At 37.5% G+C, this 23,953-nt stretch overlaps 2 protein-coding genes across 29 annotated transcripts in view; both read left to right on the forward strand.

Annotated features, from left to right (window-relative positions):
- The window catches only part of SYTL2 (synaptotagmin like 2), a 95,052-nt gene extending 75,098 nt beyond the window's left edge, over positions 1–19,954 (forward strand). For 9 of the 28 annotated variants that reach the window (XM_036220461.1, XM_036220458.1, XM_036220466.1 and 6 more), the window contains 10 exons: positions 866–916; positions 4,161–4,255; positions 7,173–7,292; positions 8,620–8,789; positions 9,892–9,994; positions 12,140–12,310; positions 14,366–14,444; positions 16,499–16,598; positions 17,869–18,074; positions 18,881–19,954. In XM_036220461.1, the coding sequence (XP_036076354.1) occupies positions 866–916; positions 4,161–4,255; positions 7,173–7,292; positions 8,620–8,789; positions 9,892–9,994; positions 12,140–12,310; positions 14,366–14,444; positions 16,499–16,598; positions 17,869–18,074; positions 18,881–19,026 (1,241 nt within the window). In that variant the 3' untranslated portion in view covers positions 19,027–19,954. Of the gene's footprint in view, positions 1–865; positions 917–4,160; positions 4,256–7,172; positions 7,293–7,618; positions 7,813–8,619; positions 8,790–9,891; positions 9,995–12,139; positions 12,311–14,365; positions 14,445–16,498; positions 16,599–17,868; positions 18,079–18,880 lie in introns of those variants that run through there. The other 19 variants (XM_036220460.1, XM_016160359.2, XM_016160367.2 and 16 more) reach the window with 11 other exon arrangements.
- A 138-nt stretch (positions 19,955–20,092) lies between these two features.
- On the forward strand, positions 20,093–23,734 carry CCDC89 (coiled-coil domain containing 89). Its single transcript, XM_016160368.2, has one exon. It carries the CDS (start codon positions 21,397–21,399, stop codon positions 22,507–22,509), a length of 1,113 nt encoding a protein of 370 aa, XP_016015854.2. The 5' UTR covers positions 20,093–21,396; the 3' UTR covers positions 22,510–23,734.
- Positions 23,735–23,953: the final 219 nt, after the last annotated feature.

Consider the following 23,953-nt stretch of genomic DNA (forward strand, 5'->3'; position numbering starts at 1 on the left):
TAGATCTCTTTGGGTGTACCTGGTAAAGCTTTAAATTCAAAGGAAAGAGTCCCAGAGCAAAAGTGGGGATGCCGTGTCTGGTTGTGTAAATAACTGAGCTTAGACTGAAGGTAAAATGAACTGATTCTGCATATTAAGGATTAAGAAAATTTTGAAGCTTGTCAGTTGATCAGGTATTACTTGGTTCAGTTATAGCATGAATAGGATAATAGTGCCTTAGTGGGGGAGGGAAGGAAATGAGTGATTTTAATAGCATTTATGGAAATGAATGAAAATGTATGGAATTCATATTTGCTGGAATTTTGTTTACTTAATTGGCATCACTATAATAATGAAAATGTATATTTACCAAGCTTTCCCATATAAAAGCAGCAACAGAAGTTCTCAAAGATCATTCCTTGCTTTTATATAATAGTTTTGTCTTTCTCATTTTCTGTTTACCACCACCTCATTGAAGTAAGCAGGGCAGAGATTTTTATCTCCGTTTTACCGATGAGAAAAGCTCTGAGAATTAAGTAATTTGTCTAAGGTCCCATAGCTAGCTAGTCGGTCAGTGGGAGGGTGGGGACTAGAATCTCAGCTTCATTACTCCTAATCCAGTGCTCCTTCTATTTTCCATGCCTTGGCTTAGTGAATTGGTGAAAGATGCTAAAGAGTTCCTATGCAGGATATTGGAATTTTAGTCGAATAGGAGACCTTAAAGAGGCTAATAAAGAGTCCTACTGGGGCATGGATCAAAGCAAGCTGAAAATCTGTCGGATGTATTCTGTAGTCTGACTTGTGAAACTGACATTTGAGCTTTACTTTCATGTCTCTTTAATTCTTCTGTTAAAATGGTATTTATTCTCGATGTTGCTCTTCTGAGTAGATCAAAAAGCAGATCAGGAACCAGATACAAATGAACGCATACCAGGAAGTGAGTAGCAGGATCTTTCTCACAAATGACTAAATGTTGCCACTCTAAATGGTATTAAATATACTGAAATAACTAACCCCCATTAATAACACAGCTTTATTTTTGGTACTAAACTCTTGCAGCTTATAAAACTATTTCATTCTGGCAAGGGTTTTAATAAAAACATTTACTACTGTCTGTGTTGAAAGATTAATTTGTGGTTCCACTGAGGGAGAGTCATGTATTTCAAAAATTAATATATATACACATATATATGTTAATGCTGAGTATTATCTTTTTGTTAGTCTCTCTGCCCTTTGAGTTTTTGCTTAAAATGAAGTTGGCACCTTCCAGTATCACTTGGCTTTTATGTTGCAGTATGGTCTTGAGTAGTGGATCTCTGTGGCCTTTACACAAGACTATAGACATGAAACAATTCATAATTTATTTGGATCAAGAAAGAAATGTACTTTAATAATTTGTATTTAGTATGGTTGTATGTGCCTCTCTATACATTCATAGAAGCAAATTTTATTATGTCCGGGGTTTAAGCTCTGAGGTTTAAAACCGGACTCAAAACTTGAGTTTTGAGTCCGGTTTTAAACCTCAGAGCTTATATATATTCAATATGTAAAGCAAATGAACATCTGAATCTTAAGAAATAAATGTACACATGTGGTGGCTAATGTCCATCAACTAATTAATATCCACCACCTAGCAACTCTTTTCTGTCTAATCTTAAGATTGTTTTACTTAACTGTGTCTACTGTGTTGAGGACAGACAGCACATTAAAAAGGTGTTTGAGGACCTAGTAAAGCATGCAGATATGCGCGTGTGTCTTCTTAGCTCCCCGGTTTCAGTCAGTTTCATAATCTTATTCACTAGAGGTCTGAAGATAATGATACACGTGCCCACCTTCGGAAAAGTGTGGGATCTTTTTATTTCATCACCAAAAAAGATTTATTTGAGGGGAAAAGAAAGGGTTGTAAAGTAGTGCGGCACAGTCTGGACTCCATGGGATTTTTAACAACAGTTTTCCAACAATCTTTGGATGTGCTAAGGTCTAAATGTGAAAAGCAGCTTAAGCAAAGAAACCATTAGAGAAACAAAACGCTGATACTAGAAGGCGGCGACATCTAGCCTGAAATCTGAAACTTCACTTATGAGGTCCTCCTGCCAGAGAGGAAGGTGCTGAGCTTTGCCATGTGACCTGACAAATTCTTAAGAACTACCTAGGAAAAAAGACGATCCAGGTTTTGGCCCTTGGTGTGTGTTCTCTGTCCCACTGCTGCAGAGGAAGCAAGACTTCTGTCTCCCCGGGTGGGTGTTAGGTAAATAGGCTTTTCCAGTTGCTTTTGAAAGGGCAAGTACTTAAATTTGGGCATCTTCTTTTATCTTGCTGTTGTGTTCAATGTTTAGCCTGAGGAGGGAAAACAAAACATAGACATAGACTATCTATCTACCTGCCTACCTACCTACCTACTTACCTACCTACCTCTTTGCCTATAGCCAATATATCTGCATCTTCATTTGTGACTTCCTGATTAGCTTAGTTATTGGCCAAGGCAAGTAGGCTAATCATGTGGTAAATTCTGGATAAATTAATATCTCTCTAATGACATCTTCCAAGATGACTCTTAATGGCTAGGTTAAGATTGTCACTTTTCTCTAGGGAAGAGTGTATTCTTATCATGGGACAAAGGGAAATACCTGACCTGGACACCTGAAACTAATATAATATTGAATGTCAACTGTAACTGAAAAACATTTTGAAAGTTTTTTTTTTAATGCTTAATTAAAAGAAAAAAGAGAGAGATAGATGATCAAAACATAAATAACTAAAGCCCAATAAGTATAAAACTGATTACATTTGAGTAGTGGATATATACCTTGAAAATAATAGGGAACAGTGTTGTGATTAAAAGTTTTTGCATACTCATTAGGCTATCCTGTGCCCTTAAGGGACCTGATGTTATACTGCATCTGTATAAGTCACCCAAATACACACACAGACATATTATTGTTTAATGGGAAGTGATATAAGTGGGTATCACCTTGTAAGATACCTAAATGTATTTTGATACATTCGTGAGCCTAAGGCTAGGTGAGAACTATGATGTGAATAAACAAATATTTAATATGTGTAGCTCAGTTTTCAGTTTTCCTTCATTAGATTTCTTTTAACTAAAGATAAGCTTAGCTAATGCTTAGGGCTGAATTTGAAACTTTTGAGTTAAATATAGAAATATAATTTGATTGTTAATGTTTTCCTAGTATCTCAGTGATAAGGCAAGTCAATATGTTTGTATCACATTGAAAGATAATTTAAAGAATCTGTATCAGATACTATTTCTTGGTTTAGCAAATACTTATATAGGGCTACTATGTGCCAAGCACTGTTCTAAATGCCTTGAAAAATATGGACTCATTCAGCGTAAAAGCTCTGATTCACTATAAGAAAAGCTTAGACATTATGATATTTAGAAAAAGAAGAAAATAATTTTCTAACTAGAGTTACACAAATTAGGAATAGAATTCATCATCCTATTGTGCTCCATGTATATACTTAATGTATCAGAAGGAAACCATATGCTGCATTTTCATGTTAAATTCTTAGACTGTCCTAACTTGAATCATTTAAACTTGGCCTCGAGTGTCTGTATTGAAAATTCTCTGAGTTGACAGGTAGCTAAATAATTTCTATTTTCAAAAAATAATTAATTTTGAAATTGTGGTGTTTCATAATTATGAGTGAGAAACGCTATCAGAGATGTAATCCTCACAATCAATAAACATTCTCTTAGACACTCAATAACCAGGACACTTTTATGAGTGAGTTGTGTACAAAGATCCCTGCTGTCCAATGAAATAGTTTTTCAGCCTGCAGCATGTTAAAAATATATCTCAAGGAGATGAACCAATAAATTACAGATCTTGTGGTTCAAAACTCTGATGTGAAAAAAAAAAAAAAATTAAAACCAATTAGGCAGAATGTTTTAATATAATTCAAATTCAGCTCCAGTTTAGTAAAAACTAATGGTTTTTAAATCAATTTTTATTTTCTATTTGGTTCAACTCCTTGCTGGTTTTTATATAATTATGAAAACTGCATGTTGCTTATCTTAGGATCCTATGCATGTGAACTATTGTGCCTTTAACCTTTTTACAAAAACATCTGCTCATAGATGAAAGGTGTGTTTTCAACTTATGCCTTATGTTTGTCTAATAATTATGTGGGTAATTTTGAATGGAAATGCTGTTCAGTTTCCACAGTGCCTTCACAACCTGATAATCAGTTTTCTCACCCCGACAAACTCAAGAGGATGAGCAAGTCTGTTCCAGCGTTTCTCCAAGATGAGGCAAGTTTGTCTTTTATACCTTCAGAAGAATGGGACCAAGTAGGTGGATTTGCTATGCCGAAATGGGTGTGTTCATATTCAGCCATGGCAGAGACCAAAGAGGTCAGCAGGACTGACCCTTGCCTTTCATATCAATAGAGGTAGTGTTGTTGATCCTGGAACAAGGCAAGGCAAGTCTCATTTGACTCAAACAGTAACTCTTTTTTGGTAGCAAAGTCAAATTGCATGGATTTGGGAACGCGACTTTTGTTTCAAAGTGTGTACAAAAGAAGAAATACAGGCAGAAATATGTTGGCATGAACTAACTACTTCTCTGTAGTTCAGAGTAGAGTTGATATGTGAAAGCTTTGTTTAGGTAGCATGGCTAGCCTGAAAGCACTTGTTAAAATAACAATGCAACCATGACACAGCAAACTTTACGGCTATCTATCTACTGGGTATAGGCTCATTATATACATTATCTCAATTAATCCTCCAACAACTGTGGGAGGCAGGCACCATCATGATTCCCAGGTATTTCAGTTGAGGAAACTGAGACTAAGAGAGGTGAAGTAACCTTACTTAGCTAGGAAGGAGTTGAACCAGGACTGGAGCCCCAATCTGACTCCCGTGCTGTTAACTACTACACCTACTGTCTCAAGTAAGAATGTGACTATTACCTACTACTCATTGAGTACCTAGTAAGTACCAGGCACTTAATAATCATTCTGTTATCTAATTCTCACTCACGAACTGTGATAAGTACTATTTTATTCATCTTATATAAAGAGCCTCAGAGAGGTTAAGTAACTTTCCCCAAATCCAACAGCTACTAAAAAGTAGCTCTAGAACAGTAACTCGGGTCCTTAGACTTCATTAAGAGTCCATGATCTTGAACCCAGGCAGTTAGGGTCCTGAGCCTTGCACTCAGGCATCCTCAGTCCTGGCCGTGTTACTTAATTTGCTGTGTGATTGTGGACAAGTTCCTTAACTTCCCTGAGTCTGGTTTCCTAGTACCTACCTCTTTAGGTCGTGAGCAGTCAGTGATATAATGCAAGGAAAACACAAAGCACAGTGCCTGACACATGGTGCGTACCCCGTAAATGTTAGTGATTACTATTTGCAGTTTGGGTCTGATTTTTGAAGGTGAAATAAAAAGCTTCATCCTCAAGCATTCTCTTCCTGGGTGGAATGTGAGACAAGCTCTGGATAACATATAAATCATCCCTCCTCCCACACCTCCTGAGCACCATTCTTGATTGAGCCTTAGATGAACTGGAGCTGCAAATTCAGCTCTTACATAGGCTTTAGAGCCCACATTACAGTTCCTTTGAAAAAGAACCACTCATTCTTTGAAACTAAATAATTAGCTGGAAGCCAACGGTAGGCACCTCATGGAGTTCCTATGGTTTTATACCTTTTGTAAATATGCTTTGGTCTTGGATGGTCATATGAATGAACCATATAATAATTTGAGAGGCAAATGATACCAGCTCCTGGTTTTTAATTTTTCTCCTCCCTTCAATTTAAGTTGCTGCCTCAGCTCCAGACAAAAGAGTCCAAATTGTTTGAGTTTGTGCATCAGGGATGCCAAATTAAGCTGTATCATTTTACCTTTCAAAGTACATGGGGTTGGACTGAATGTTAAAGGAAGTGCAGATGAAACCAGGCCTTGCTCCTTTGTCTACTGTTTCTTTGAGGTTTAGCATCAGTGACATGTGTTGAGCGCCAACTAAGTGAAAATCAGTGTTTCAGGTCAACAAAGCTGGTCCTATCCTTCCAATAATTTACTAATGATCTGATATGCTAGGTAGAATGTTGTATGAGCTATAATAGAGAGAAATGGATTGTAAGCATGTAGGGGGAAAAATGTGACAACAGAGACATTAAAAAAGGTTTAGATTTTTTTTTTTAATCCTTGAGGATTCTTTTCTCATCCATATTAAACCATAAATTTTGTTTTTCTTTAACTCCTTTCTTAATCTGCACTAAAATTGGCCTCTGTTACATTGACACATAATTGCACGACCCTTGACTATGTCGGCATGAACTAACTGCTCCTTGAAAAGGTGTTTCCCTAATTCCAAGAGCTGCTAAACTGCTCCGCAAACCCTCTAAACCCCAAAGAAGCTCATTCTGAATCATACATTTTTAAAGTATCATCTAATAAACTTTAGATCTATATGTAATAAAACTTATTATTGCCATTTTTCTTTCTTGATGCAGGTAAATATTTCCTGAGACATGTATAAAATAAGTATTTTGTTATTTTTTTTTCAAAGATGTGTTAAAATCTAAATGGGTAGAATGTATAATTGAATATACTTCCCTATAGTGTAACAAAAAGAAACGTAATAGAACTATAGAAATACATAAAAGGTGATTTAAAATTTTTTAAATACATAATTTTTAGTTGAAACAGATCAGACTAGCACTTATTTTCCCTAGTTTAATAGCGACTCAAGTAAAAAATTTGATTTTTAGGGAAGTTAAGGCTATGTTAATAATGAGAAGAATTAAGGATGAAATTTTCAGTTTTGACAGTAAAATAGAACTTTCATTGTCCAGGCAAAGTTAATTTCTCATGTATATCAATAAAGTTTTCCAAGAAACATAAATATGTAATATTAAGAGAGTAACAGGAAAGCTCACAGTAGTGCAGTCTTCTGTAGCACCTTGGGACCACCTTCTAGGTGGGAGGGAAAAATCACTTTGTTATTTTGGTAGCTAAGCATTGCTCTCTTCCTTAGGTAGGTCCAAGACAGACCACCCACCCTATCCTGAATCCCATTCCCTGGCAATTAGCAATAGTGTCCTTTGACCTTGAGAAATGTCATAGATCAGTAGGATATCAAAATATTATCTTTCTCTAAACAGAGGTTTTATTCCTGACTCATTCTGAATTTAAATTTTGTGTATATTATATGATGTTTTGTAGAGTGATGACAGAGAAACAGACACAACATCAGAAAGCAGTTACCAGCTCAGCAGACACAAGAAGAGCCCGAGCTCTTTAACCAATCTTAGCAGCTCCTCTGGCATGACGTCCTTGTCTTCTGTATGTAAACAAAGGCTCCATGTTAATATCTCACTGCTTCTGTGAACCTTGCCCTACCCTGTTCCTGCTTCTGATTCCAAGGGCATGAGCTTTTTCTTTTAACCCACCATTTGCTTCTGGCTAGCTACATCTTCCTTCTTTTTTTTTAAGCATCAAAGAGTTTATACCCATTATAAATCAATATGGATTTTTGTATGTAAGTACTTCAAAAAAAAAAAAAAACCTAAATTACCGGCGAGATGAACCACTACATTTTTCTGTGCAAGAAATGGGTGTCTATTATAAAATCTGCTTATATCAGATATGCTTTTATATACTGTTTGCAGGTATAGAACTGTACCTCTCTTTTAGCAAGCCTGATGAATATAAGTACTGATTCACATAAAAGAACAGGAGAGGCGATTCTATGCCTTATAGAAGGATTCTGAACAGAGTTTTAAAAGAAAAGCTCCCTAACTATGATTACTCAGATTTGATTTAGAGAATTTGACTTTACATAAAACTCCTTTCATAAAATGAGGTAGGTGTATGTGCATGTAGTATGTGTGTAAAAATATAAAGTGTGTGTGTGTAATATATCTATATACACTAATCCAAATATTTCTGATATTACGTACACATGCACATATCTCGCTAGGTATGCTAAACAAATGATAAAGCTGTAATTAAATTCTTACTAGCCTCACAACATTTCTCTCTCACTCTTTCTCTCTCTCTCTCTCTCTCTCTCTCTCTCTCTTTTTTTTTTTTTTTGGAATCTATTTAAGTTGAATTTAGGCTGATAACAATCTAATGGTCTTGGGAAGGCTTTTAAACTACCTGCATCAATCATCCACTTTCTACCCTTCCTGACCTCTAAAAGCATATGGCTCAGTAAGCATTTTCCTAGAATCAGTGGATGAGTAACATGGTAAAATTCCTTTTTAGCGTCTTGGAAATCTGATAGGGCAACATGTCACTGTAGTTTGTATGCCTGGGGTTTCTCACATCCTCTTTCTTTAATATTTTAAATACTAAGCATACCTAATAATGGAACTCTGAAAACCCCTTACCATAGAATCACCCTGCTGTGAAGTGAGCCAGCATCTAAATAACTTTGCATTTCACTATTCATCTATGTCTCTTAGGGACAATTTTTTAAAACACTAGTTGTATCACGGATGTCATGTCAGGTTGTCTGTGTTGGGGTGTCTTTATGCCATGTTAAATTAACTACTTTTATATGAAAACTAGAGAAATAATGGCAAGCAAGGATTACATCCATGATCCTTGTGTTGCGTGTAAGAATGAGACTAAGACAAACACTGCATGTTTCCGATGCTTTCAGGTGAGTGGCAGTGTGATGAGCATTTACAGTGGAGACTTTGGCAATCTGGAAATCAAAGGAAATATTCAGTTTGCAGTTGACTACGTGGACTCACTGAAGGAGCTGCATATCTTTGTGGCCCAGTGTAAAGACTTAGCTGCAGCAGATGTTAAAAAACAGCGTTCAGACCCGTAAGTACGTTTTGGAGTCACTATTTTCTCTTAGTTACTCTTAATCTTGTAGAAATCGGGACGAGAAGAAAGAAATTGAAGAGAGACTATGTGCGTGACTGTGTTAAAAGGAATGTTTGAAAGGAAAAGTTGGGGGGAAATGCTGTTTTATTTATATATGCATATGTTAACATAAAATTACAAAAATGTTAGAGAAGTACAAAGTGTTTCAAGTTAGAAGAGACTTTTGAAGTTATCTTGTCCAGTTCCTTCTTTTTACAGATAAAGAAACAAGGACCACAGAAGATAAGCGGCCTATTTCCATAAATTCAGATAGTCAGCAGCAAAATGAGGAATGGGGGCTTGAACCCTGGTCTCTTTCTATGACACTCTCAAACCTTCTCTAAAGTTAGGGACATGTGGGGCAAAATTCATAATGTTCGTTGGTACAGAAATAGTTGAGATTCTAGAATGAGGTAGTTTCCATATTTAAATTATATTCTACAGAAGAATATTAGGGGGAATTACCAACTCATCTTTGAAATCACGGGTTTAATTGCATTTCAGCTTATTTGCTGAAAAAGTTGAATGGTGTTCCTTACTTTTCACTATGCAGAAGTCTGATTCTTAATTATTTTGCTAGCATAAGCCAAATCTTTTTTGTTTTTATTTTAAAAACAACTAGGCTCAATATCCTTTTTTTTACATTAAATATGATTTGATTAATTGTGTGCTAAGATTATTTTTTTTCAAAAGGCAGTAACAAAAACATTTTTAAAAAATTCTGTAAGCACCAAAGTTTTTCTTAATAGAAAAGAAGCCAATAGAATTAAACACTTTGTTGGAGGTCCCCTCCCCCATAATAGGTAAGGCCAAAGGAAAGGAATTCAGGAAATCTCTCTGAAAAGTCAACACAGTATAAAATGATGAATTCCACTGTAATCACTTTAAACTTTTAAGTATAAAGGTGTTGGTGAGGACATTGAAAACTTTCGTTTTTCTCATTATCATGAAATAATTATTTTTGTCAATTCCTAATGCATTTTTAAAAGTAGAGTTGGAAACATCACTTTAATTTTCTCTGACCTTCTTGTCTGTTCAATCTATTTAATTCTCTTTTTAGATATGTAAAGACTTACCTGCTACCAGACAAGGGCAAAATGGGCAAGAAGAAAACACTTGTAGTGAAGAAAACTTTGAATCCTGTGTATAACGAGATACTGCGGGTATCTATGAACTCTCCATCTAGGAAGATCTTAAATGATGACCTGTGTGTTTTTAAAGCCACATTTTCTTGAGTAGTATCTCTACAGATGAAGTCAGTCACCAAGCGAGGAAAGAGAAAGGAATAAACATTTTTTGAGAAACTGCTTTATATGGGATGATGATATACCATGAATGTTGTATGCATTATCTCATTCACTTCCTACATACCCCACCAGGAGGATAGTATTATCTGCATCTCACATATGAGGCAAAATAAGCTTACAGAAATAAAATAACTCGCTCAAGAATACACAGATAAATTTGAGCACTGCAACCAAAATAATTTCCTAAAAGCGTAATTCTGATCATTATTTTTCTGCTTAAAATCTTTTAGGAGTCCCACTTTCCTTAGGGTCAAGTCCATCCTTAACTTATTCATCAGTCTGTTTACAACCTGCCCTCTATCCTCATCTTTGCACATTCACAGCCTTTGTTCAGGAAACCCTGATTTCTTTCTGTTCTTGGAAAGAACTACATTTTCTCACACTGCTCAGACTTTCTGTTCCTTCAGGCTGGAATATTCTTCCTTACATTCTATCCCTAACTGCTTCCTACAGCTTTCAGTGCCCCTTCCTATGAGAGGCTGTTTTTAAACCCACCCCCACCCCCCCACCCCCCCCCCCCCCCACCCCCCCCCTCCCCCCCCCCCCCCCCCCCCCCCCCCCCCGTCTCCCTGCTGTCTGCTGTCTCAGTCTTTTTATTTTGTGATAGGCTATGTGAACACTCAGCACTTGACTGGTTTGTCTGCTTTCCCTTTAAATTGTAAATTCCCCGAGGGCAGGAATCAATTCAGTGTTGTTTATAAGTTGTGTGCCCTTAGGTAAGGACTTAACCTATCTTTGCTTTGTATCTGCAAAAGGGTCATGATAATAGTACCTACTCACCTACTGTGGAAGTTGGGAACCTTAACAGAGTCAATATCATGAAGTGATCAGTGTACATTAATTGCTTAAATGTTGATTCTTAGTACAGAGTCTGGGGCAGGCACTCAAAAAAATGTTTATTGGAAGGGTTGATGAATGAACAGAAGAATGGAAAGTAGACCTGGCTCAAATACCCATATTCTTTTTTTTCCCAAACTGCGTCATGCTGCCTTGGTCATGATAACAGATAATTTAAAACGACAAATAGGAGGAGTGCTATTCATTTCCTCTTTCTGAAAATTCTGTCCAAGTAGCTGGTCATCCTCCAAGAAAAGAAGTTCAATTAACTCTAAGTCATCCATGGGTGAATTTTCTGTGGACTTTCTGTAGCAAGTTTTTAATGACTATGATATATCTTGGCACCCTAGCTATTTCTAGGTCAGCTACTTCAACCCTGTACTCAGGAAAAGCCAGATAATTTAAATGGTAAACTCAGAAAAAGGCAAGCCTGCTACCACGAAATTGGACATTCAAGTAGTACATCATAAAGCCAAATAGAGATTATTTTTAGATTAGAAGTACTATTATCCTTTCCATGATTATATATAATCAAAGATTGACTACATTTTAGATGAAACTGTGAGGATGCCAAATATTTTCCACTTGACAGAATGGAGCAGGAAAAGTCAAGTATATCTTTTCTTGAAAAGTACCTTGTCCTTGCAGGATATCAATAGGGGGAGAGGCTCTGTATATATGGGGGCAGGTGGTATATGGGAACTCTCTGTACTTCCCACTTAAATTTACTGTGAGTCTAAAACTGCTCTAAAAAATAAAGTCTGTTAAAAAATATACTTTGTTCTTATGTAGAAAACAGACCGTTGGATTAAACTCATTGTATTGTTAGACTTAATTTATGTTATACCTAGTTAGAACTAAAGACATCCAGTAAAAATTGAATAATTGGTTTTTGTTTTTAGAGAGCTATTACTAGCTATGATATTTGAGCCATGGTTTGCTTTTTCCAGAGGGGCAAAGAAAATCAGCTTTTGTGAAAGATGGATTTCAGCTCTTTGAAACAAGACACTTAAAATAATATGACTTTGTAATATTCTTAAGACTCGAAACCTAACAGAAGAGAAAATCTGATCTACACAGATGACTTCAATCTTCATCTTTATGTCATAAGTCTGGCATCAAGTAATATTATTCACCACTTTAATTCCCTTCTTTAAACTGCAGTATAAAATCGAAAAGCAAATCTTAAGGACACAGAAGCTGAACCTGTCTGTATGGCATCGAGATTCATTTAAACGCAATAGTTTTCTCGGAGAAGTGGAACTTGATTTGGGAACTTGGGACTGGGACAACAAACAGAATACACAATTGAAGTGGTACCCTCTGAAGAGGAAGGCAAGTTCAGAGTTTTTTGGTCGGTCGGTCGGTCGGTTGGTTGGTTGGTTGGTTGGTTGTTTTGGGGGCTGGTGTATAGGAGAAAGTTACTAGAAAATTACATTATAATTTAGAATGCTTATCCATAGTTTGGGATTATTTTATCTTTTCACTGTCCTACATGTCTCTTATGCTCTTATCTGTATATACTTTTCTTTTTCTTCCTTCTCTATCCTTCAGGTTGGCTACTTTCAGCTAACCTTTCAGTTCAATAATTTTCTTATCTGCGATGTCTAATCTGTTAAACCCATCTACGAATTCTCAATTATATTTTTTTTCAGATTTACATTTTCATTTAATTCTTTTTTATAAATTCTACATCTCTGCTAAAAGTCTTTATTTTAACATCTTTATGAATACATTAATCAAAATTATTTAAAGTGTGTTTTTGGAAACTCAATATCTTAAACTTTGGTGAGTCTCTCTTATCTAAAATTTTCTTATTGTGGTCATTTGGTCTTTTGTTCTAGTATGCCTGTTCATTTGTTATTGCGTGCTGAATCTTGCATATGAAAAATCCTAGGGATAATTCGAGAGGATTTCCTTTTGCTTCTGACACACAGAGTAGGGGCAGACCACTTTAATCTAGTCTGAGAATTAACTGACTGGGATTCAGTTTTCATGTGGTTTGATCTAGTTTTTCTTAGGCTGTGGTCCTTTAGGCGTTCCAACTGAAAGCCTAGGGAAATCTTTTTTCAAATTTTATCATGCATCCAATTCACCTGAAAAAAAAGTATTAAAACACAGATTTTGGAGCCCTATTCCCAAGGTTTCTCATTCGGTAAAATATGGGCCCAAGAATATGCATTTCCAACAAGTTCCCAGGCATTGCTGATCCTGTTGGTCTGGGGACCATACTTTGAGAACCACTTGTCTAGAATCTTATCTGAGGCTATGCCTCCTTAGCTGGCCATGGACTCCAATTTTTGTCTCCCTAGCCCCATGAAACTACCAAAAGGCCTGCTCAGCTTCTTAGTCTCTTTCTGCTAGGCTTTTTATTCTCTGTTTGTCACTAAAATATCAACTAATGCCTCAAAGTGGAAAGCAAAGAAAAATGTCAGACTCCAACATCTTGTCCATTCGAGTCCTGTCTATCTTAATTTTTTTGTACCTTCGAATAGATTTCCTGATCTACTTTTTTATTGTCAGTATGAGGGTTGGTGTGATCCCAGATAGTCCATTATAGCTGGAATTGATACATATAAACAATTAATACAAACCATTATTTAGTATTTTCACAGGAAAACAGTTTCACTTAAGAAATGGTTTTCAAATATCGCATGAAAATCAACCAAAGCACTTATTTCTAGCCCTACCCAAGACTTGGTGGATCTGAATTTCTCAGATGTCAAAACATCTCATTTTTAACTAATTTGCCTAATGTTTCTGAGGCACAGCCATATTTTGGAAATAAGGCAAGGACCAGAATTTGAAAGTAAAATCATATCTCTTATACTTGAAAATAATAGATATACATTTTAAAATTATTATCCAGTCTTTGTTATTCTTACAGGCATCTACTCATTTGGCCTAAAATAATCAGGTTAATGCAGCTTTGAAAATGTAACGTTTGTCTTCCTTCTCCCCCCGCCCTCCTCCCCACCTTCCCACATTCTTCTTCTTCTTCTTCAAAGAAAGAGAATACAAATAAATTGTTTTATGTGCTGGCTGAATGACTAACAAAACGTATGTGTTTTTATAAAAAACCAAAGCATCCCACAGTACTTCTCCCATCTCCAAGAAAGCCATTGTGACTCCTCTACTATCTCTGAGACACTAAAGCCCTTGAAATGCTTTCTGGGTACCCTGCAAGGTTTTCCAAGATATAACTTTCCCAGATATAAAACAGTCTAGCTCTGAAGTGGAAGGAAATTTTAATCCAGGGCACTCATGAGTGATCTGTCGTCCTAGAAATGGTGCAGATATGGTCCTGTAACAGATTACCAAATGACAGGGTAAATAGTTTGTGTCTTATATCTGCTGACATTCCTTTTTTTTTTCTTTTCTTTTTTCCAGACAGCACCAGTTGCCCTTGAAGCAGAAAACAGAGGTGAAATGAAGTTAGCTCTCCAGTATGTCCCAGAGCCACTTCCTGGTATGTAATGATTTTCTATCCAGATTTATGCCCTTTCCTTTTCCCTACCCCTCCAAGGAGTTCTTTGATATTCTAATGGTGAAATCCCAAACAAACTTATTAACTTAGCAATTATACAGACCAAATGAGTCAATTCACAGTTGTAAACTAGAAAAACCTCTTTTGTTTTATCATGGTAAAAACACATAACAAAACTTACATCTTAACCTTTTTGAAGTGTGCTGCTAGTAGTGTTAAGTATATTCACATTGTTGTGAAGCAGATCTCCAGAACTTTTTGATTTGATACGTCTGAAATTCTATGCCCTGCGAACTACAACAGCCTTCTCTCTTTCCTTTCTCCCCAGCTCCTGGTGTCCACCATTCTACTTTCTGTTTCTATGAAAATTTTTCTCATTTTTTTTCCTCCCAGTTCAGTTTATAGTCCTTATTTTAACAGTCTTTATTTTAACTTTCAATTCGCTCTCCTAAAAGTTTGTATCTGCACAATGTGAATTGCTTGTCCTATATTCAGAATTTGGACATGTTGATAGTGCTGTGCTAAGAATGGAAGCTGAGTGTTCTTTTTCACTGGTGGGAACTGGAAGAAGTCATATGAAGTCCCTAAGAAATTAGAGCTCATTGGTCTTCCCTTCTCAAGGTCTCATCAAGGCAGAAAGGTTTTTCCTCATGATTACTAATTGCATCCTTGATATTAGGGCCTCAGCTCTGCAGCCCAGATGAGAAGCAAGAGACTTGCAAGAAATGAATGCCAGCCCCCCTCTCATTTCCCAAGCAAATTTTCTGAGTTATTCTCCTTAAGAATCTGTATGAATGTTATGACTGAAATCAGAGGGTGCATACTCAGATGCTTTCAGTAACCAGGCGGTGAAGCTAGTGGGATGAAAGAAAGACTGGATGGTGAGAAAAATGCATTCTAATTCAGTTAAAAATAATTGGAGAGTGAGCAAACATATCTTTAGGCTAAATGGCTGCCAAATCACTATCTTGTTACTTCTGGATCCTTTTAAAAGGCAGATGCTTTTATATATAGTATATATCCTATCATTTATGGTCAACAAGCATAGGAATTCTGCCAGTCTCATTTCCCATTTTCCCTACTGTCATTTCTTGGTGGTAAGTGTTGGGGGGCTGTGTGTTGCGATGGGCTCCACCTTGTCTGCATTTTTCTCATGTGCTTTTTCTTCTTCTCAATCTATTCGTGGCTTAGATGAAGTCCCATCTCCATAAAGCTTTTCCTGACTATATTTACCCTCACTGATCATATTATCTTCTAGAATTCTACAGTAATAACTTGGCATTTCATCCCATATTACATTTTTATAGTTTTTATTGAATTACTCTCTCTAGCTTAATGTAAACATTTCCATTAAACAAATTAGACATAGATTTTTTTTTTGTATTCCTTGTATATTCGGTGACACTCCTAACATAGGGCTGACACATAATAGATGTTTATTAAATACTGGTTGATTGACTAATTGACCCATCCAGAAAAATATGGTAATATTCTTCTGTCCATGTGCATCCAACCTAGACAACAACTTCAGACTAAGCCAACTTCTCAGTAATTCTCTGTCAATAATATTAGCTAACATGTGTCTAATAGTCATATAAAATGTGTAATTACTTTTAACGAGAAGAGTTACTGTACCTTAGCCAGTACCTGTTTTGATTACTTTACACTCAACTATGTTCAAAATCCCTCCCATCAGTACCAATTGAGATATTTTGAATATAACTATAAATGGATGACTCACATACCTGATAATCTATAATTGATCTTGTTGAGCCAAGCAAACCCCAACAAGAATGATGTAATACTCTGTCCTTGGAATTAATATAAACTACTTTCATAGAGCTGTCTGTGCTCAGTACAGCCAGACCATAAAAGACATAGTTAAGAATGTATAGTTTAACTTATTAGGATCATATCATCAAGCACGAGCTAGTATCACTGTGCCAGTCCGTTGTTAGATTGGCATTTTTAGATGCAGTATTGCCAAGAGAGGGATGGCAGTGAAATTTTATTTTCTCTCTCTTTTTTTATTACAGGTAAAAAGCTACCTACAACTGGAGAAGTACACATCTGGGTGAAGGAATGCATTGACCTACCACTGCTAAGGGGCAGCCATCTAAATTCTTTTGTTAAATGGTAACAGCATTAATGGCTCTGCCTCCCTCAGTTCTACAGTTTGCTGGTTGGTTTTAGATCTCCGTAGCTGAGATGCTAAAATTCATCATTCATAGTTTAAATGAAATGACTTGAAGCAATGGGTACATGAACTAAAAGGACCTGTGACATGAATCCCCAAGGCTTCATTTAGTTTTAAAATCATAAAGATAAGAGGGCATAGACACAAATGAAACCAGAGACCACATATTCAGATATATAATGTCTTCTAGGAGGTACATCTGCTGGTGGGGACAATATCAGTATTAAAGGGTTCATTAAATTTCCAACAGTGGGATGTCACACTCTTGGCTCCTTAGTAAAGTATCTGTTTTGTGACTCATTTACAAAAGCCCTTTGGAATTAGCCTGCAAATATCTGGAAAATGATTTGCTAAACAGATCCTTACTAATAGCTCATAAGAGCTTAAGGCAATTTGGGTTCTTGAGTTGCAAAATTTTTTCTCTGTTATATACATAAATGCCTGGCATCGAAGAAACAGATACTAGTGTGCTGTCCTAGCTCCCTCTGGTTTTATCTATATAGATTTTACCAGAAGACCAGCTATAGCTATTTAAGTTTATATCACATTTTAATGATTTTACCTATATGTACTTCATAGATGTAAGCTGGTAAGATTCTTCAGCTCAGGTCAGTCTCCCATTCTGAGACTAGTCTCAGACCTTCTTGCCTTTACAAGGGTCATAATTACCATAAATTAAATATAAATAATTTTTAATATTCCCAAAGTCAAATCTAGCAAATTGAAGAGGTTTCACTTCTTTTTCAGTTTTGTACAAGACTACTTCCTTAGGCTATCACAGGTAATCAGGAATAGACCATGCTTCCAGATTTTAAGGGGATCCTCAAACAATTGTTACATAGTAGGCACTTACTAAAGGTAGACACTGAACTATGTTGTGTGCTTAATATGTGATTCTAATATTAACCTTATGAAGTTGGCATCACCAGTCTCATTTTGTAGATGAGTAAAGTGAGTGCCTGGGAGGTTAAGCAACTTTCCCTACAACACACAGCCAATAATGGCAAAGTCAGGATTCAGAGAAAGTCAGGCCCACTCTCACATGCCGCATCTTTCCGGCAGGATGCCCCAGCACCACCCTCGCTGTTTCTCTACGGTCTCTTCTTCCATTCCTTCCACCAAGCCTCAGGAGTGTTGCTGAAGTGCCCTGAAAGCATGAATGCTCACTATCTTATTAAAATGATCTCACAGTAATGTTTCCCTTTATAGTACCATCCTTCCAGATACAAGTAGGAAAAGTCGCCAGAAGACAAGAGCTGTAGGGAAAACCACCGACCCTGTCTTCAACCACACCATGGTGTATGATGGGTTCAGGCCTGAAGATCTGACAGAAGCCTGTGTGGAGCTTACCGTCTGGGACCACTACAAGTTAACCAACCAGTTGTTGGGAGGTCTTCGGATTGGCTTTGGAACAGGTAACACTTGTTAACACTTTTAATTCACTACAAGCCAAATGCTTCTGGAGACCTAGAGGTTTGTTTGGTGCTCTTCTTCTTCCTAATGAAAACGGATGTTTTATTTCTAAGTGTAATGACATGAATGAGTGAAAGAATGTCAGGCTGTGTGCCAAGTGCTCTAGATATGAAGATTAACAGGAAGTAGTGTCTGTCCACACAGAGCTTACATTATTGGGAACAGAAAACTCCTCATTACTATTCCTCTCTGAAAAAACATTTGTGGTCCTTCATGGCTAAAAGTGTGCTTTGACTAATAATACTAATGAAGATTTATGGAGCACTAGTCACTGTACTGAGTGCTTTATTTGCATTATTTCATTTAATTCTCACAGCAATTCTGAGAGTAGTTACTAATATTATCTCCAGAGGAACTGACTTTCCAAGAAATTAAATAACAGAGCTAATAAGTGGCAGAACCAAGATTTAAAATTGAATCTGTTAGACACTAAAGCTATAACCACACTTTCTTAGAGACCATCTATGGTCGCTTCCAACCCAGTGAGGGAATTCTTCCTACCACTCTCTCATGCTCCTGACAGATTGTCATCTAGCTTTTATATGAATGTGAAGAGAAATCATTACCCTGGGAGTAATTGGAGTACTCCCAGTTATGGGCGTTTCATTATTAGACATCTTAGATGGTTAAACAGTCTTCTATTGAGTCCCGGATCTGCCTTCCTGGTGATGCTCCTAGCTGTCTTCCACTGGTGATTATAATTACAAAGAGCTATTTCTTTCTAAATGTAAACTTCCTTTTTTTTCAGGTAAAAGCTATGGCACAGAAGTGGATTGGATGGACTCTACTTCGGAGGAAGTTGCTCTCTGGGAAAAGATGGTAAAGTCCCCTAACACTTGGATTGAAGCAACCCTGCCTCTCAGAATGCTGTTGATAGCCAAGATCTCCAAATGAACCCAAAGTCTACTGGCTTCTCCACTATCACGACTCAACAAGTGGAATCCGATTTTAAAAACCTGACAGTGTGGACGGGGATCCTCATGTTTTATCTGCTGCCACTAACAAACACTACACAGCATGTTAAAGTCAAACCGCATGTGCTCCTGTGGTTACAAGGCCCAAGAGATTTCAGTAATAACAAAATGTATGACATGTTTGTGACTCTAACGTTAAAGAAGATATTTGAGAAAGCTGGGAAAATCCAGCCATTGCTTCAAAGAAAACGCTTCCAAAAAATATTAAATGTGGGGTGCGTTAACAGGAAAGTTTCTAGTGTGCCATTGTGCACACCATAATCTTTTGCTACGATTAGGAGGGCCTGCCACTTGATCACCGAAAATCCTTATAGGAACTGAAAATATGTAGGTTGCAGAAAGATACTCCTACGAGGGGAAACAGGCAGAATATCAGTGATGATAAAGAATTTGGTCATAAGAAAACTGTTTATTCTGTAATCTCTATTAAAATATGGAATTCCATGTTAGAGCAATGAGACTCAATTTACTGCATATATTTCTGCCTTGAGAAACTGCTTTCCCTTTTCCCAGTGTTAAAACAAAGTCTCAAACGTGCTTTGGTGCCACCCACTGGCCATAGGTGGAATTCAGTTTTGGGCTTAGTTTTCTTCTAAGTAGGTCTCAAGCTTATACTTTATAATAGAGTATGTAGAAAAACAAAAACCCCAAAACCTTGCTTATATAAGATTCTGTTTTTCTTATAACTCTACTATATGAAAGCAGCATGAGAGTGGTCACAGACATGCTTTGCAACAAAGTTTTAATTAGAATACAAATTGTTAAATTATACTGTACTTCCTATGTATGTTTAATTTTCATAAAGTATTTTGTAAGAACCCTTAGAATAAATTATTACATGATTTAAATTGTCAAATTAATCTGACTTCTTAATTTAAGTATTCTATGTTAGGAATCTTAAAATCTAAGTTCCGTAGCAGGGTTAGGGAACTTCTGCTGGACTGATACTTCTCTGGAGTCTTTACTGCAAATCTGGACATTATTTCCTCTAAGTGGGAAGTTTTGGCTCCATTATTAAGAGTAGGATTTTTATTTTTAAAAAGTGGCTGTAAAGCTCTGAAGATAAATTAATATCTATTTTTGAGAAGTTTTCCAAGGAGACATTTTTGGTTCATTTTGATATATAAAGCATTAGTCCCCCTTCGGACCCAACTAACTTGCCTTTCTCAAAAGAAGCACTGATTTAATTTTGGTTAGGAGAAGCCTGGATGGTGGGGGAGTTTGACATCTTGCAGGAAGTACCTAACAAATGTCACTGAAAACATTTAGAGTCTCTGCCCTTCCCCTAAACAGATATTAGACCCTTCTACCCACTTGCCAGTAAGAGCAACTAACCTAGACCAATGCCTTTCCCATTGTCTGTCAAGGTCTTTTAAGAGGATATTTAATCTATGTCTTTAGAAATCTAAATAGAAATAAGCCAAAAAGGGACATTTATTGGAAACATGTTGAGTTAGCCCACAGAATTACTTTGAAGATTTCCGGGCTGGAACCAGGAACTCAGATACGGTCTCTTAGGGAGCGGGAAATAGCATCACAGGCAGCTCCAGCCTCACAACCTCTCAGCTAAAGCGCTTTTCTTTTCTAGGTTCAGCTTGAAAAATCTCTGGGAAAAACTGGCCAGGTTTGGGTCATGTCCCCACCTATTGGACCACTCACTGTGGCTAGGACTGGATAGGGTAAGATCTTATAATCGACCCTGCCTGGATTACGTGCCCACCATGTGGCCAGGGAGAAGTGATCTATTATCACTTGGAATGTTGTATAGCTATGGGTACTGAAGAAATCAAGAGCTGTCCCAAACACTACAGGTGCAAACTCATGGCCATTTAGGGTCCTGGCTCTCATTGCTGCTTTGCATTTATAAAATGCAAAATTTTAAGGGCCAACCAACCGTGTTTCCAAAGACAGTAGTTTATTCTAATAAAAACTGAAGTGGGGAGAGAGAGGGGGAATATGTCACTGCTTGATTTGTTTATCCTACCAGAAATTAGGGGGAGTCAGGCTTCTTCCCCTGATACCAGCTGGAAATAGACGGGGTTGGTGTCTCTTTTCATTGCAGTATAGACCAGACACTGTCTATAGAGTCGTGATTGGTTAGAAAGCAAGCATAACCTGACCAAATTGGACTGGACTCCCCTCTTGTTACTTCACAGCATTCTGAAGACCTTTCCACCAATCACAGGCCTCCTTACTGGAAAAATCAGCTGCCCAGAGTCCCTAGCAACACTGTGGCTTTTGAAATCTAAAGGGGAAAGACTGTGTAGTCAGCCCATAGTGGAGAGCATCTATGCCTCAGGAAGAGCAGGCTCTCAGGATGGACACCCCACCCTCTGAAGAGCTCTTAGAGGCACAAAACAAAAAACTGGAAAACCAGGAAGAGGAGATGGAGTTTAAGGAACTGGACGGTCTAAGGGAAGCCTTGGCAAACCTCAGGGGACTATCTGAGGAGGAGAAGAGTGAGAAGGCGATGCTGCGCTCTCGTATCCAAGAGCAGTCCCAGCTCATCTGCATCCTAAAGCGGAGGTCAGATGAGGCCCTGGAGCGCTGCCAGGTCCTGGAGCTGCTCAACGCAGAACTGGAGGAAAAGAGGATGCTAGAGGCTGAGAAGCTGAAGGCCAAGAGTGCGCATGCCCAGAAGTTAGAGGAGCGCTTTATGATCCTTGCAGCCAACCACGAGTTGATGATACGCTTCAAGGACGAACATAAGAGTCAGAACATCGAGCTGAGAATGGAGAATGAGAAGCTGAGGCTGGAGAACCACAGCCTCTTCAGCCAGGCTGTGAAGGACCAGGAGGCCAAAGTACTGCAGCTCACCACCCAGAGTGAGGCCCTGACCAAGGAGCTGGAGACTCTGAAACAGAGGTATGCCCAGGATGCCTGCCAGGCACAGGCCCGAGAGAAGGAGCTGCTGGAGCTGCAGAGCCAGCAGGACTACGCCCACACCAAGGAGACAGAGCAGCTGTACAGTCAGCTTCAGAGCCTCAAGCAGCAGCACCAGCAGGCCATGGAGCAGATGGCGCAAGCTGAGCAGGCCCACAGCAGCCTGAGCCAGGAGCTGCAGGCCAGGCTGAAGACCGTTACCCATGAGAAAGATGAGCTGCTGCAGCTGTCCATGGAGAGGGGCCAGGTGCTTCAGAAGAAGCAAGCAGAGATCCGCCAGCTTGAGGAGAAGTTAGAGACAGCAGATGTGGCCAGGAGGCAAGCACTAGAGAGGTTTGAGCAGGAGGCAGTGGCTGTGGACAGTAACTTGAGAGTCCGGGAACTTCAGCGCCGGGTAGATGGCATCCAGAAGGCCTACGATGAACTCAGGCTGCAGTCCGAAGCCTTCAAAAAGCACAGCCTGGATCTTTTAAGCAAGGAGAGAGAACTCAACGCCAAACTCCGTCATCTCTTTCCGTAAAAAAGTATCTGCTTCCTCTGGCCTCCAATTTAGAATTCAAATATTTGTATCCTCAGCATTATGGCGAGAGGAAAGATGTTATTTCATTTATTATACTTTTAAGCAAAAAGGCAACTCAAAAGCTACTCTACTATGATGTTGTTGTTGTTAACCTTGTAAGGCTAGCACTAATTTTTAGTCCTACCACCTAGAATATACAAGATTTACCAGATTTCTCTCTCTGCTTTTGAATCTTCCTGTTTGCTATCAATATCTCTACCTCTCCCATTATTTATTCTCAACCTCAAATATCTTCATATGTCCTAAGATTTTAAATGAGCAACTCCTAAGTTGTTTAAGTGAATCTTAAACACGCAATGAGATGGGCTATTGTGAAAAAATAACAGCATAATTAGCCCTTGTAGATAAGTAGGCATGTAGTCTCCCATTGAGATTGTAAGCTTTAACAGTTAACAGCATAATAATAGCACGGATAACTTGCAGAAAAAATTGCGTGATTTTGCAACAGGCTCAACAATTGCTTACTTCGCCTGCTTTATAGCAGTATCCTTTTTACTTTATTTTATAATTTGCACTGGTCTAGAAAACAAAGATTGACATCATTAAGCAAACTTTATTATAGTCATTATGCATGAGTAATAAGATTCAAATAAATGTAATCAAGCAGTTTTTATTTTTCCTGCAAGCTTAGATCACTTTCCATTTTCTTGGTTTTTCTCCCTAATAAAAACAGGATTTAGAGGTGCAAGAATGAAAATAGCAGCAGCTTTACTTAATATTATACAACATGCTAATAGATGAAAGGCCCCAATTTGGGTAACAAGTCATAGAAGACTGGATATGATACATATAGCAATGCATAGTGATCGTATTGTTTCTATTAGCATATTATTTACAGTAAACTTTTTCCTTTTTAAAAAAATCAAAAGAATATATATGTAGACTTACAGCATTTTTGTAGAAATACCTAAATATTTGGTTATGAAAACAGATAATAATTATTATATATTTATATAAAGTTCTTAAAGAGGTAGTTTTAAAAATACACTTTATGCTTCTTTATTTCTCTTTAAGTTGATATAGAAACATGATGAATACTTCTCAAAATAGATTGAAATATTTTTCTCATCTATTTGGTATCAAGAGTGCCAGCAGTTACCTAATGATCTGGATTTATTTTAAAATATTACTTGGTACCTTTTTTAATAAACAATTTTCAAGTGTTGCTTACCTTACCTCAGGCAATTTTTAAAACCCATTTTCTCACAGTTTTATTAAGATTGTGGTAGTAAATACAAATTTCAAGAAACCACACTGCTAGCTTGGAAGGACTATTTACTTCCTCTTATATGTTACCTAGAATCAGAATCTAGGAGCCAATTTAATCGTGGTTATGCTCTATTGAGCCTGTACTGTTTATCATTGCGCTGAAGCACTTGGAATG

This window comes from Rousettus aegyptiacus, unplaced genomic scaffold, assembly GCF_014176215.1.
Source record: "Rousettus aegyptiacus isolate mRouAeg1 unplaced genomic scaffold, mRouAeg1.p scaffold_m13_p_5, whole genome shotgun sequence".
Lineage (NCBI taxonomy): Eukaryota > Metazoa > Chordata > Mammalia > Chiroptera > Pteropodidae > Rousettus > Rousettus aegyptiacus.

Excerpts from the sequence above, each read along its gene's own strand:
- CCDC89 (XM_016160368.2), top strand. The coding sequence starts at position 21,397 with ATGCCTCAGGAAGAGCAGGCTCTCAGGATGGACACCCCACCCTCTGAA.